The sequence below is a fragment of the Equus przewalskii genome, chromosome 17, assembly GCF_037783145.1.
Source record: "Equus przewalskii isolate Varuska chromosome 17, EquPr2, whole genome shotgun sequence".
Classification (NCBI taxonomy): domain Eukaryota; kingdom Metazoa; phylum Chordata; class Mammalia; order Perissodactyla; family Equidae; genus Equus; species Equus przewalskii.
In genome coordinates this window covers 55421056-55434143 of record NC_091847.1, presented here as the reverse complement: position 1 = coordinate 55434143, position 13088 = coordinate 55421056, and the positions used below count along the sequence as shown (strand labels likewise).

The 13088-nt window shown below is 42.3% G+C and overlaps 1 protein-coding gene and 1 long non-coding RNA gene across 4 annotated transcripts; one reads left to right on the top strand and one right to left on the bottom strand.

The window, feature by feature from the left end:
• Positions 1 to 629: 629 nt before the first annotated feature.
• LOC103566576 (uncharacterized) lies at positions 630 to 5567 on the bottom strand. Of its 3 annotated transcripts, XR_011528441.1 has the most exons (6): positions 5468 to 5536; positions 4216 to 4295; positions 3951 to 3994; positions 3407 to 3632; positions 2599 to 2629; positions 630 to 2134 (listed from the first exon to the last, which is right to left on the bottom strand). It is a non-coding gene; the product is annotated as an uncharacterized lncRNA (long non-coding RNA). The 3 variants fall into 3 exon arrangements; XR_011528442.1 differs by lacking the exon at positions 4216 to 4295 and having other exon boundaries at positions 5468 to 5567; XR_548534.2 differs by lacking the exons at positions 3951 to 3994; positions 4216 to 4295 and having other exon boundaries at positions 5468 to 5557.
• Positions 5568 to 5699: 132 nt separating this feature from the next.
• IFT70B (intraflagellar transport 70B) lies at positions 5700 to 8475 on the top strand. The gene has a single exon (XM_070580267.1). It carries the CDS (start codon positions 5842 to 5844, stop codon positions 7834 to 7836), a length of 1995 nt encoding a protein of 664 aa, XP_070436368.1. The 5' UTR covers positions 5700 to 5841; the 3' UTR covers positions 7837 to 8475.
• Positions 8476 to 13088: the final 4613 nt, after the last annotated feature.

Sequence of the window (13088 nt, the reverse complement as noted above, 5' to 3'; positions counted from 1 at the left end):
ACTAATTTATGCCAGATAATTGCCCCTGCACATTATGCAGTTTATTAGGCACTCAGGAATACAACATCTGAAGGATCAGGAGAACATCTACTCCTGAATGGCAGATGTTTAACTCAGTAATTTTGGTCAACACTTGTTTAAGCCTAAAATATTCTAATAAGATTCCCAAAGAATCTCAACGGTTCCATTTATGTAATAATAATAGTTAAAATGTATTAGGTACCAACTATGAGCCAGATCCTTTGTATTATCTTAAACAAAGAAATTATTTTGGTTCCTGTTTTACCCATAAGGGAACTGCAATTCAGCGAGGTTAAGAACCTTTTCCATGGCTACAAGTGTTGGTGATGGCAGAACAGGAATTTGACTTCAGGTGGTTTTATACTGAACTAGCCTGTCTCTTTCAATATGTTATGCCTCCTGGGCACATTTTCATGTCTTGATCAATTTTTTATTTCTTTCTTTGTCTTTTGTCTTTATAGGTACTTTACAGATAGAAGGTCTGCAGGGCTTCATTTGCCAAGGCTGGAGAAGGACAAAACCATGGATGAGGTTAAAAGGCACAGAAAAGGCAAGGAAGCCCTCCATGGATAGCGATCCAGAGGCAAGAAAAGCACTTGACGCGCTTGTAACACAAAATAATGTTATTAAATTCTTCACCAGGAGAAAGTGACTAAGTCAACTGAAGTTTCTACCTCACCCTCAACTTCTAACACCATGTATGGCAACCATCCTTTCAAAACCATTTGAGGTCTCAGTCCCAAACATTCCCATCCATTCAGGCAGCAAGAGTCACTCAGGTGAATGACAACACCCTCTATACCCTAAGACAGAAACTCTGACTTAGGCGGAGAAGCCACTGGGAGTCCTATTTTGAACAAGGATCTCACGATCTCCTGGGAGATATGGTGAAGTGCATTTAAAGGCTTAATGAGGTCCCAGAGTGAAACCCTGAACAAAGACAAGAGATAAAGCACTTTGAAATCTTTGGAAGGGTCCCAGGAAGACACGAGGGGACGCAATTTAGGAGATGTCGCAGATCCAGGAGAGAGACGGTGGTGGGAGAAACCAGAGCAGTGGTCGTAGAAACTGGAGAGAAGAACATGGAGTTGAGATATGTGAGAGGCAGAATTGTCAGAACTTGATTCACTGGATGTGCAGTGTGGGGCCGGAGGCTTGAAGGACAGGCTTGGTTTCCGAGTTGGTCTTTTAGCCCACCAGCACAGGTCCTGGGAGTGTGTTCCACGACTCTCCACAGAGAGAACTTTAAAAATGAGGAAAAACTAGCTCTCTGATGGAAAAGCAGTTTGGAGGCTTTGCAAGCCAGAAAATGACATCTTTCTTTTAGGAATATCATCTTCTGCCCATGGACTTCAAAGACGTTTCCCATCCAATTTATCATTTTCATGGCTGTACTGCAGAAATGTGAAGAAGCATAGACAGGATGCATCTGACTACGAAAGGTACGAGTCTTGGAAGAAACAATTGATACCACGAATCATTTTTTGCCTCTTGGAAATGAGAGCAGTGAAAAATGCTCAAATGAAGTGATTTGAGTTAACAGCCCCATCAGCACCTTCCACAGCACACTCCAACTGCGGGGAATGAATTTTTCAATGGCAGTACTCGCACTTGTGTCTTCTCTGCTAACTCCTTGTTATAACCCATAATGTTATTGTGTTCTGCCTAATAAATTAGTTTGGATAATAACACCGTAAACCTAGAAATAGAAACTACTTGATCAAAAACCAGATATATCAAGAAGAAAATATATTACCATATAAAATATTCACAGAGCTGGAACTACCAGAGAAAAAAGATGAAGCTCTCAATGAGGTTAAACTTCTCACCATCTGAGCATAAATGTTCCCAAGTGTTGATTCAGCATACGATCTTTTCCAAAACGCTTCAAAGACTGAACAGATGCTCTTAAAGGTCAGTGAACTACATTACAAATTTCACGCTAATTTATTCTTTTCTTCTCTGTTTAGAGGGTGGTGGAGAGAGGCGAGAGGAGGTGGACGGAGGGTCAGTTCTATCACCATCAATGGATGCACAGGGACAAAAATCAAGCTGGACTCTTGAGGAAGTAAGGAAACTGAGCCTCTCAGGCTGGCACCCTGCAGACAACGGCCTGGAATGAATGGGAGACAGAAATAACACCTTGGGACATGGTTTTGCAGAAGCTCTTCCTTTGTCAAGGAAGATGTTTAACCACAGCTGTGCTTGAAATCCTCATAAACATACAATGTTTACCCAAAAGAGGTGGTTATTTTTACAAGAAAAATAAGAAACAATCATTTCCAACTAGTTTTAAAAGAGAATGCCTAATAGAATATACATGGGATTTGGTCATCTCACATGCTGGTGGCAGAAACATAAGCATGTTAAGAACCGAGCATCATGCTTTTAGCTCCTATACATTTTGCCTGAATGGAATTCTTCTGTGCAGTAAACATGCCTCCCGTTACACAGCAAAATCTACCTTGAGTCCAATACCATTTTCTCAAAGCCTCATTCCTTTCAATAAGGCACTAAATCATTTTATTGCAACCACCAAATGCTTTCTTTTTGCTAGGAATGGTATGATACACTTACTTTTTGATATATGCTCCAGCTTTTCAAGATTCTGTTGGAAACAAAATGATCCTTTATGACATTTTACAATATTCCACCTCATTTACTGCTTTCCAGAACTTCTATCATTAATTAAAGGGCCTTCTTTCACCATCTCCTCCCCTGCCCCTCAAAAAAAACTAATCTATTCCCCAACTGCCTATCAGAGACTGAATAAAAGTCAGTCTATCACAGCAGCAGTGATGGTCATGCCAATTTCACAGTGTGATTTGTGCACTCATTTCATTTTGAAAATGACCCTGCCCTCCATCTGTCTAAGCCGAATGTCCTGCTTTTTTCCAGCCAGGCCTCGGGAGCAGCAGCACATGAAATAAGGAGGAAGACACAGAATGGCCTCCCTCCTGGCCCCTTCCGCTGCCACTCACGGATAGTACCAACACAAAGAGGGGAACCTCAGCTGATGCCTGAGGGGGTCAGAGAAATGTGGGCGAGAGCAGATAGTCCTGTTTTTCACACACTTCCAAGAAGCCATCGGAAGGCAAATGCTTTCATGATGCAGTTTCAACTGTGAAAAACAGACTGACAGACTAAAGATGTAAAAAGCAATTTCTCATTTCCATGTTCTGTCATCTCACCTTGATTTAACAGCAACTTACCCGAGGTAATATGTCAATACAAGATTTAACATACATAAGGCTTCTAAAATATTGAGCCTTTTGGATAATTATTTTTTCTAAGAGATAAATGTCAATCAGCCAGGTATAAAGGAGAAGAGACCCTATTCCCTGATTATTGAGCAGCATTAGCCAGTAGCCCTCAAACCATGTACCTCCCTGGGTGGAAGACCAGACAGGGCTGCAGCTAGAGACAGGGTTGGAAGAAGCCTCTGAGTAGGGTAATAGTGGTCCTCAGCAACTGCTTTCCTGGGGATCTTAGGTGGGCCAGGGCCCCACCCAACCCCTTTGAAATGGGTGTAGTTTGTTCCTTTCTTGGTATTCACGCAGTGGAAGATTCCTTGTCAGTCCCGTCCAGAAGAACACAGCACTGGCAAACTTCTAGGCAACAGAAAAGAATGCATGAGTACATGATGTCAGCCGCTTGACAGTATAGCATTCAGATGCCTTATTGAAGCATTTTTTAGCTATAACAGGTGACTAGGAACTGCACCACCTCTCACTAATCATTTCCTAACATCTTCTCACAGCTGCAACTCAGGCCAGGAAGTCCAAATTCTACTGTCCAAATCAAGTTGGTTATTTGTTTTAAGGGGACAATAACAACCAAAAAAAGCAAAACACTAGCATCCCCTCAAAATTGGGCCCTTATGTGATACACAGACTGAATTAATTCGTCAGTCACTATTTCTTAATGACCTTAGTTTTTGGATATCAGGGTTCAGCTTCTTCTTTTTCTCCATCTGTAACATGCAGAATACAGAGTGATTATTAAGATTAGAGGTAATATATGCTAAGAGTCTAACAGAGTGCCATGCAATATGGTTGATGTTGGTTCCAAAATTTATATATAGAAAAGATTTACGGGGAGCAATACTATTGAGGAGGCAGAGAAAGGATTTGTATTCAAGTCTTTCTAGCAAATTATATAGCAAAGATATGCTTTTACTTAGACCACATTTACCTTGCGTGGTAGCGAGGCCAACAGAAGTCATGGAAGACTATGAAAGACAATCTCCCCACCTCAGGCCACCAGCAGAGGCACTGCATATGATAGATAATCATAAATCACAGCTAATTTATCTTGAAAACTGTACTTGTTTTCAAGATAAAACTGTACACTACTTCACTGGGATAAACCAGTTTTGTCTGTGGCTATCTTAGCGACTTCTCTAATTCTTGACTGAAAAATTGTATTCATCTCCCACAAATTCTACAGTCTCCAGGTCAGTCTAAACTATGGGTTTGTGTTTTATTAGTGACCCAATATAATTTTATAGAATAATTAAGACCCTGGTTTTTCACTGTCCCATGATGGGCACTATTAAATTCAAAAGAATTTATACCAATATAGCCCTAAGGTAGTAACACCTACCTTATCTAGAGTATCTATTCCAAATACATGATAAAGGAACAAAAGAAAATTCAGAATGGTTTCTTGTACAGTCCACCAAATCTCCATAGAAATCTTGAAACTAATAATCTCAGGGAGGGAAAAATTAAAGTGTAGGCAACTTTTCTTTTTATTTTCATGAAAGAAAATCCACTTTTATCGGCTCAGTAATAGTTAAAAAACATCATTAAACCGACAAGTACAGGCTGGGTATCTCTGTCTCTCTCTCACACACATCACAGACTGACTAAGTAGATTTAGAAAAGTAACACTGCATAGAAAAAGGAGCACTTTTGGTCATCCTACACTCCACCCGCCCCCCATCCCACCCTGGAAAACACGAGGTCATGGATTTCCACACTGTAGTGAAATTTGGAGGATTAAAGCAGTGTGTAGGGCCAAGTTTAAATACTAATATGTGCTCAGTAATACTTGTTATGGAAAAGGAGGCAAGGGAGAGGCTTGGAACTAAAGATAATCTTCTCCCAGAAGCAGATAAAATCCACAGCAGTCTCTCCCGTTGTCAGTCTCTGGAAACAACAAAATAAAGACTCCTGGTGGCTGCACTATACTGATTTTAGCAAGTATGCCCACAGGCCGGCCCGGAAACAGAACCTACTCCAATTTGAGGAGAATACCAAGTTGACATTCCGCCTTTTCCATTCCCGTTTCTTTCACTAAAACAACGTGGAACGGCACTATCTCTATGCATCACACAGTGCATAAGGCTAAAAAAACGCTAGCAACTTCAAACCGAGGAGGGCAACCTCCTCCCACACGCCAGAGAACAACCTAGCAAAACACGGAGCCAAGGAAACCCCACCTCCCGTTAGCCGCCGCGGGTCGGACCCTCGGAGACTACGCCCCCCAGCATGCAGCGAGGCCGCGTCCCGAGCGGCGTCGCGATGGGACCGGCGCATGCTGGGAAGTAGAGTTTCCGTCTCCAAACTACAAAGAGGTGTTTCCTCTCCACTCTCTGACAAACGCCGCTCACACTCTAAGTCTGCGGGGACCAGACCACATATAGAGACACTCACATTAGTGACTCCTTTCCAATTCTAGCCTGGTCTTTCCGCTGCGAAGTAACTTTTGAGAGCACGCAAAGAAAAAAAAAAAACCCAAAACATTCGTTGCATTCATCCGTTTCCGGTGGGCGTGTTGCCTTGGTAACTGGGACGCACAACCGTCGTGGCAGATATGGCGGGGCTGGCCAGTGCGCAGATCTCCGATGGCGAGTTCACCGCCGTCGTGTACCGGCTCATCCGGGATTCCCGCTACGCCGAGGCGGTGCAGCTGCTGGGCGGGGAGCTCCAGCGGAGCCCGAGGAGCCGCGCCGGCCTGTCGCTGCTCGGCTACTGCTACTACCGCCTGCAGGAGTTCGCGCTGGCGGCCGAGTGCTATGAGCAGCTGGGCCAGCTGCACCCGGAGCTGGAGCAGTACCGCCTGTACCAGGCGCAGGCCCTGTACAAGGCCTGCCTCTATCCAGAGGCCACCCGGGTCGCCTTCCTCCTGCTGGACAACCCCGCCTACCACAGCCGGGTCCTCCGTCTACAAGCCGCCATCAAGTACAGCGAGGGCGACCTGCCCGGGGCCAGGAGCCTGGTGGAGCAGCTCCTGAGCGGGGAGGGCGAAGACAGTGGGGGCGAGAACGAGCCCGATGGCCAGGTCAACCTGGGTTGTTTGCTCTACAAAGAGGGACAGTATGAAGCCGCGTGTTCCAAGTTCTCCGCGGCCCTGCAGGCTTCGGGCTACCGGCCTGACCTTTCCTACAACCTGGCTTTGGCCTATTACAGCAGCCGGCACTATGCCCCAGCGCTGAAGCATATCGCAGACATTATTGAGCGCGGCATCCGCCAGCACCCAGAGCTAGGGGTGGGCATGGCCACTGAGGGCATTGATGTTCGCAGTGTTGGCAACACCTTAGTCCTTCACCAGACAGCTCTGGTGGAAGCCTTCAACCTCAAGGCAGCCATAGAATACCAACTGAGAAACTATGAGGCGGCCCAGGAAGCCCTCACTGACATGCCACCTAGGGCAGAGGAAGAGTTAGACCCTGTGACCCTGCACAACCAGGCGCTAATGAACATGGACTCCAGACCTACAGAAGGGTTTGAAAAGCTACAGTTTTTGCTCCAACAGAACCCCTTTCCCCCAGAGACCTTTGGCAACCTGTTGCTGCTCTACTGTAAGTATGAGTATTTTGACCTGGCGGCAGATGTCCTGGCAGAGAATGCCCATTTGACTTACAAGTTCCTCACACCCTATCTCTACGACTTCTTGGATGCCATGATCACTTGCCAGACGGCTCCTGAAGAGGCTTTCATTAAGCTGGATGGGCTAGCAGGGTTGCTGACTGAGCAGCTCCGGAAACTCACCATACAAGTACAGGAAGCAAGACACAGTAGAGATGATGAAGCTGTCAAAAAGGCAGTGAATGAGTATGATGACACCCTTGAGAAGTATATTCCCGTGTTGATGGCCCAGGCAAAAATCTACTGGAACCTTGAAAACTATCCCATGGTAGAAAAGATCTTCCGAAAATCTGTGGAATTCTGTAATGACCATGATGTGTGGAAGCTGAATGTGGCTCATGTTCTGTTCATGCAGGAAAACAAATACAAAGAAGCCATAGGTTTCTATGAGCCCATAGTCAAGAAGCATTATGACAACATCCTGAACGTCAGTGCCATCGTATTGGCTAACCTCTGTGTTTCCTATATTATGACAAGTCAGAATGAAGAAGCCGAGGAGCTGATGAGGAAGATTGAAAAGGAGGAAGAGCAGCTCTCCTATGACGACCCAGATAAGAAACTCTACCATCTGTGCATTGTGAATTTGGTGATTGGGACACTTTATTGTGCCAAAGGAAATTATGACTTTGGTATTTCTCGGGTTATCAAAAGCTTGGAACCTTATAATAAAAAGCTGGGAACTGATACCTGGTATTATGCCAAAAGATGCTTCCTGTCCTTATTAGAAAACATGTCAAAACACACGATCATGCTTCGTGACAGTGTTATTCAAGAATGTGTCCAGTTTCTAGAACACTGTGAACTTTTTGGCAGGAACATACCCGCAGTTATTGAACAACCCCTAGAAGAAGAAAGAATGCATATTGGAAAGAATACAGTCACGTATGAATCCAGACAGTTAAAAGCTTTGATTTATGAGATTATAGGATGGAATATGTAGTAATGTCTGATAATGGCGTTTATTGTAATGGCCTTATATTTTCTACTCTGTTTTATCTTTATTTAGCCATTGGCATCTTTACATTTGTTACATGTTGAGCTTTGTACACTTTAAAATTATAATAACTGTTTTTAAAAATTTTCACAAATTATAAGAACTTTGACACCTAGATTTATGAAAAATTCAAAACTGAATGAGGACACTGTGTCTATTAGAATTTGTAGTGCCTATGTTCCCTCTGTTTTGTTGTCATTTGTGCTGTGTTGTATTTTGAGAGTCCTCTGAACAAACATTACATTAGCCAAGGACTTGGCACTATCAAGACTAGAACTCAGAAGTTAATGTATAGGATTTCTAGGCTTTTAATGATAATTTCAGGGATTGTGTGCTCTGGTGTCATAATTTAGACTCATAACTATATTAATTTGTAATGCGTACATTTTACATAGAGCTTACGATGTTTTGGCAGGGTTTTTCAATATACATATAATGCTTTATGTAACCGAAATTCCTTAGGTTATAAATGTTTGGTGTTTTTGAGGGTTTTTTTAATCTGCAAGATTTAGTGGGAAATTGTGCTTTTAACAAAATTACGGTACTATGGTGTAAAAACAATAAACTGTCAAAGAAGCAATTTTACATGGTTTTCCTTTGTTCTATTTGTTAATAATTTGAACAAGATATATTGTTACTGTTTTTCAAAACTCTGCTCTCATTAATCTCTAACAGTGACTAATAGCAGAGGTACCCTAAGAGCTCAGTTCTTAATTCCTACCTTTGTGTTTGCAACCTAGGAAATAGTGCTGGAGTTGTTTCCGTGTTGTTGCTCTTCAGGTAAGGAAAAATCTACACTATTCCCCACCAAACTTTTCTCCTACCTCCATCACAGATGAAAAAGTCAATTCTGAAACCTTATTTGGTAGATTCATAAAGCTAGTTTAATGCCCACAACCCTCCCAATGAAAACCCTGCTCATTCTGCTTGGACATTTCATTTTCTGAACCATACACGAGCTTTACTATTTGTTTCCCCACTCCTTTTCTCCCCATAAATCTACCTGTCAACCCCACTTGACCTGGCTTAGAAAAAAACAACAGTATGAAGTTGAATTATATGAAATTGCTGATTTTGAAAGTTTTTGACCTACAAAACTAGCAATTTCTTAGGAATGGTTCAACCTAATAGCTTTCTACTGAAAGACAGTGAACCCCTGCCATAATGAGATGATTGCTTTTCCTTCAAAGAGAAATCACTTAGCCATGTAGGTACCAAGATGAAGTATGATCAGCATAAATCCCCTATAGCATGACCTCCTCAGTGCTCAAATTCTGTTAGCTCTATCAGAAAATGTGGTTTATTATGAAGTCCAATGGTTTTGAATGCATAGTATTTTTAATCTTAATTATGTAAGCTGATACCATTTCCCATTGACGTTTGATCCATACTTGGAGGACGCTCAATGTTTAATGACCTCTTCAGTACATCCCATAGCACAATTCTATCTCTGGGAAATGTCCTTTGTTTAACAACTTTTGTACTAAAAGTGTTGCTGCTGCTTTGTGCAATAGCTCTGTGCCCCTCTCAATCTTCATAGCCCCTTAATATTTAGAAAGTAAGTGAACTAAAATCTTATTTTCAACAGCCATGTTAAAATTCTGATTTTTTTTTTTTTTTGCACATTTCCTTGGAACTACTTTTTTCTTAAAAAGTAAAAAAGCCAAGCCTAACGTGTAAGTAACGTTAACCACCCCAAAGCCAATGTTTTCCAGATTCCCTTTTGCAAATAGCCCAGGCTTTAACCAGGCACACTTTATTTATCCAGGTGCCGTGTGTTTGTGGTTTGCACATATGTGTAATTTAGCTTTTCAGAACATAAAAAGCTTTTCAGAACAGTTTTTAACCCCTTGCCGCTGGGCAGTTGGGATTTCCTGGTTAGTAATGCATCAGGAAGTCCTGGCTGCTCCTACCACTGAGGGGAGGAATAAAGGTCAATCGTGGCATTTGTCCCCTTCCTTACTTTGGCTCTCCAGAGAGGCACCTGCCTGAATTGATAGATTGCTGCCCGGCGACAGCAGACTCATGAACCATGCCTACAGAGTTGGCCAGCCCTCAGAGAACTGGAGGAGACCAGGAAGGACGAGAGCATCCCTAACTCCCCAGCATTTATTCTCCTTTATTTTTAGGGTATACTTCTCTTAAAACTCACCGTCAAAGTACTTAGCTCTGCTTATTGATACTAACAGGCAAATGACTTTACAATGGCTCCATATTTTGCCATTTAAATGAAGGCTTTCATCCCTAAAGCTCTGATGAAAAACTTTGTTCTATGCTCCTAGAACATTACATACTCAGTGGTAAAAGCACTTTTCTTGACAAAACAGATTTCCCTGTGTTTCTAAAGCTTTTACTCCTTTAAGATCACTTCACAATATCTGTATAGTGGACTTTAAAGGGATCAAATATTAGAGCCAGTATTTCATAACGGCAGTCGACCCCCCATCTCCACACATGTTCAGAACATAAGCATGTGTTTGTACAGTTATTTCCATTTTTTCAAACATGAACAAGAACTTGATCTTTCTGTGTAGAAAACCAAGCAGACTCCTTTGATCAGTGACATGACGTGCCTGCCAAAGGACTCATATTCGTCACGTCAGCCCCTCTTTGAATTTGGCCTCAGCTGTGGCACGGATGTTCGCACTAATGCCATCTGTGAAGGTCAGGTGTACAGTGGCTAACTCTGACCCATTCATGAGAAATAGACTACTGGGAATTCAGAAAACTGTGTGGGGATGGAAGCGAATCATCAGACAATGAGAAAACTGTGCATAGGAAATGATGCTCCCTCCCAGAGGGGTGATATAAGAACATATAGGTACGGCCTCTCAGACCTCAGAGGAGCACCTCAGATGAAACCCATACAGAATTGTCAGTAATAGATTTTGCCCGAGGTTAGAACAATTTGTTTGTTTGTAGAGAGCTATGGGGTAGATGGCCAAATAAATAAGCTTACTCGGAAATGAGAGATAAGAAAGGGTAAGTAGTTTGGAGGGAAAGCTTTAAGGGAGTAACTTTCTGACCCCTTTGCCCTACAATCCTTGCTTAGGCTCATTTCCACACTGGCACATGGAGGGTTAGCAGTGCTGGAAGTCTATCCAGGGCATGGCTATCTAAACTACCCAGATTTAAAAGGATAACAGCACCAAAAAAAACCCCTTTCATTTCAGGTGAACATCAGCATTTTTTAATACAATTTTTTGTCTTATGTTCCTTAGTCTGTCTTTTTCTTAAGGACTCTGGGTCATCTGGAAACATCTGCAAGGTGGTGCTTTTCTGAGGGTGTTGTCTGCCACACTGAGTAGCTTCCTAGTAATGGTGTGACTTGCAGCTCACTATCCACCATCCACAAACTGCTGCTTATCCCTGTTGACCTACCAGTGGGACTGAAGTGACATTTGGGTTTTTTGTATCCACTTATCAGGCTATTCCCTTAGTATTAGCCAAACAGCACATTTTGTGATGAGCCGGTAACCACTGGTTCTTGGTCATCCTATCACAGAATCACCATGACTGTAACCACCAGATCCCAAACTCATAGTTTCATTCTAGCTATAAGGTAAAAGCAACTTTTTGAGTAGCCTAATGTAGCCCAAATCCTTCAGTAGCAACCTCCATTCTTAAATTAGCAGTTTTAAGGAATTGTGACTTTCCAAAGAACCCAGATTGGCTCTTGATTATAATAAAATGTTTCTTTAGTCTTAAACAGCACTTTAATTGCAAGTCTCTCTTTGGGAAGATGTATAACTTACAGTAACAGGTTATTCTTATATTTTTAAGTGCAGCTCAAAGGAATACAATATTAAAGTTATAAAAATGCAAATTTATTAAGTCCATCAAATACAGTACTTCCTTTTATGAGTTTCATATTAAACCTATAAAGGCATCAATGCAGGACCAGTGGATTAAACATTTACAGAGCAAGACAGCGTCTGAGACAAAAGGCTTTCTGGTAATTCTATGGTGTGGAGTCATGAAGACAGCGGCTTCCACTCCGTAGTTAGGAGGAAAATCCATATGACAAATAATCCACTTTAAAAGGCAGAAATTCTGAAGACATCAGATTGACTACCCAGCACAAGCAGCCTAGAGCAGGAAGCAGCCAACACAGAGGCACGGGATGTAGTCAGACCTGGTGCCATATTCCAGCAATGCCACTTCCCAGCCACTAACAGTGGTGTTACTCAACCTCGCTAAATCTGTTATTTCATCAGGAAAAAGGGGATGACACCACTCACTTCACAGGGTTGCTGTGATAACAACCATTATCTCTTGTCTAGGGTTAAGTGCCCAGCACAGTGTCTGGCTAATCAGGAGTGAATTAAAAAGTAAATTATTAGTGCAATAATCAGTTCCAGGGTAGTGTTCAGCAAAACCACAGACTCAGTCCGAATCACTGAGACCGAATTAGAAGAAAGCTCAGAATTTTCATTTTACAAAAGAAGAAATTAAGCCCAAATAGGGAAAGTGACCTGTAGTTGGTAGAGAAAAACGGAGCATACACAAAATTTCCAGACTAGAACTCTTTCCACTGTGTTCTTAGACTTTAGAGCTCCATCTTCTCCTAAGTTATTTCACAGCTTTACAGTGACAAATGTCAGTAATTTTTTAAAGAGTATCTTCTCAGCTCTAACTGGGCACAATGAAGTACAAAGGATGTGACAGAACTATGCAAGAATGGATTTCAGAGGTTGTCTGTCAGCCAACACTAGGCCCAACCAACAGATCCCATCAGAAACTGGGTTTATGAGCATACTGAAAAGACACGCCCCTGAGGGCAAACAGAGGCAAAAGTCAACATGATGGCAGTGAGACCTCATTTGTTTTTCTGAGGGGAGCACAGGAAATTGGAGCAGCAAGCTTTACCAAAGGATTTCAGTCTAGCAGCTGACAATGTTAAATTAAGTAAACCTAATTGCATGTTTACTGTTTGTCTGGTATAAATGTTGATTCATTGAAAAAAAGCATATTTGTGGACAAAAAGTGAAAATATGAGGTGGACAATAGCATTTCAAGTCGAAGTGTAGCTGCCTGAATCCTGAATGCTCTTTCATGGACGTGTTATTGGGCAGGCCCTTGTATACCACAGATATCTGCCATTACCTGCCTGAGAATCCGGACAGCATAGGTCTCAATTCTCCTGATGACCCAAAGCTTGGATGGGAGAAAAAATATTCTGGGTAAGAGTCAAGGAT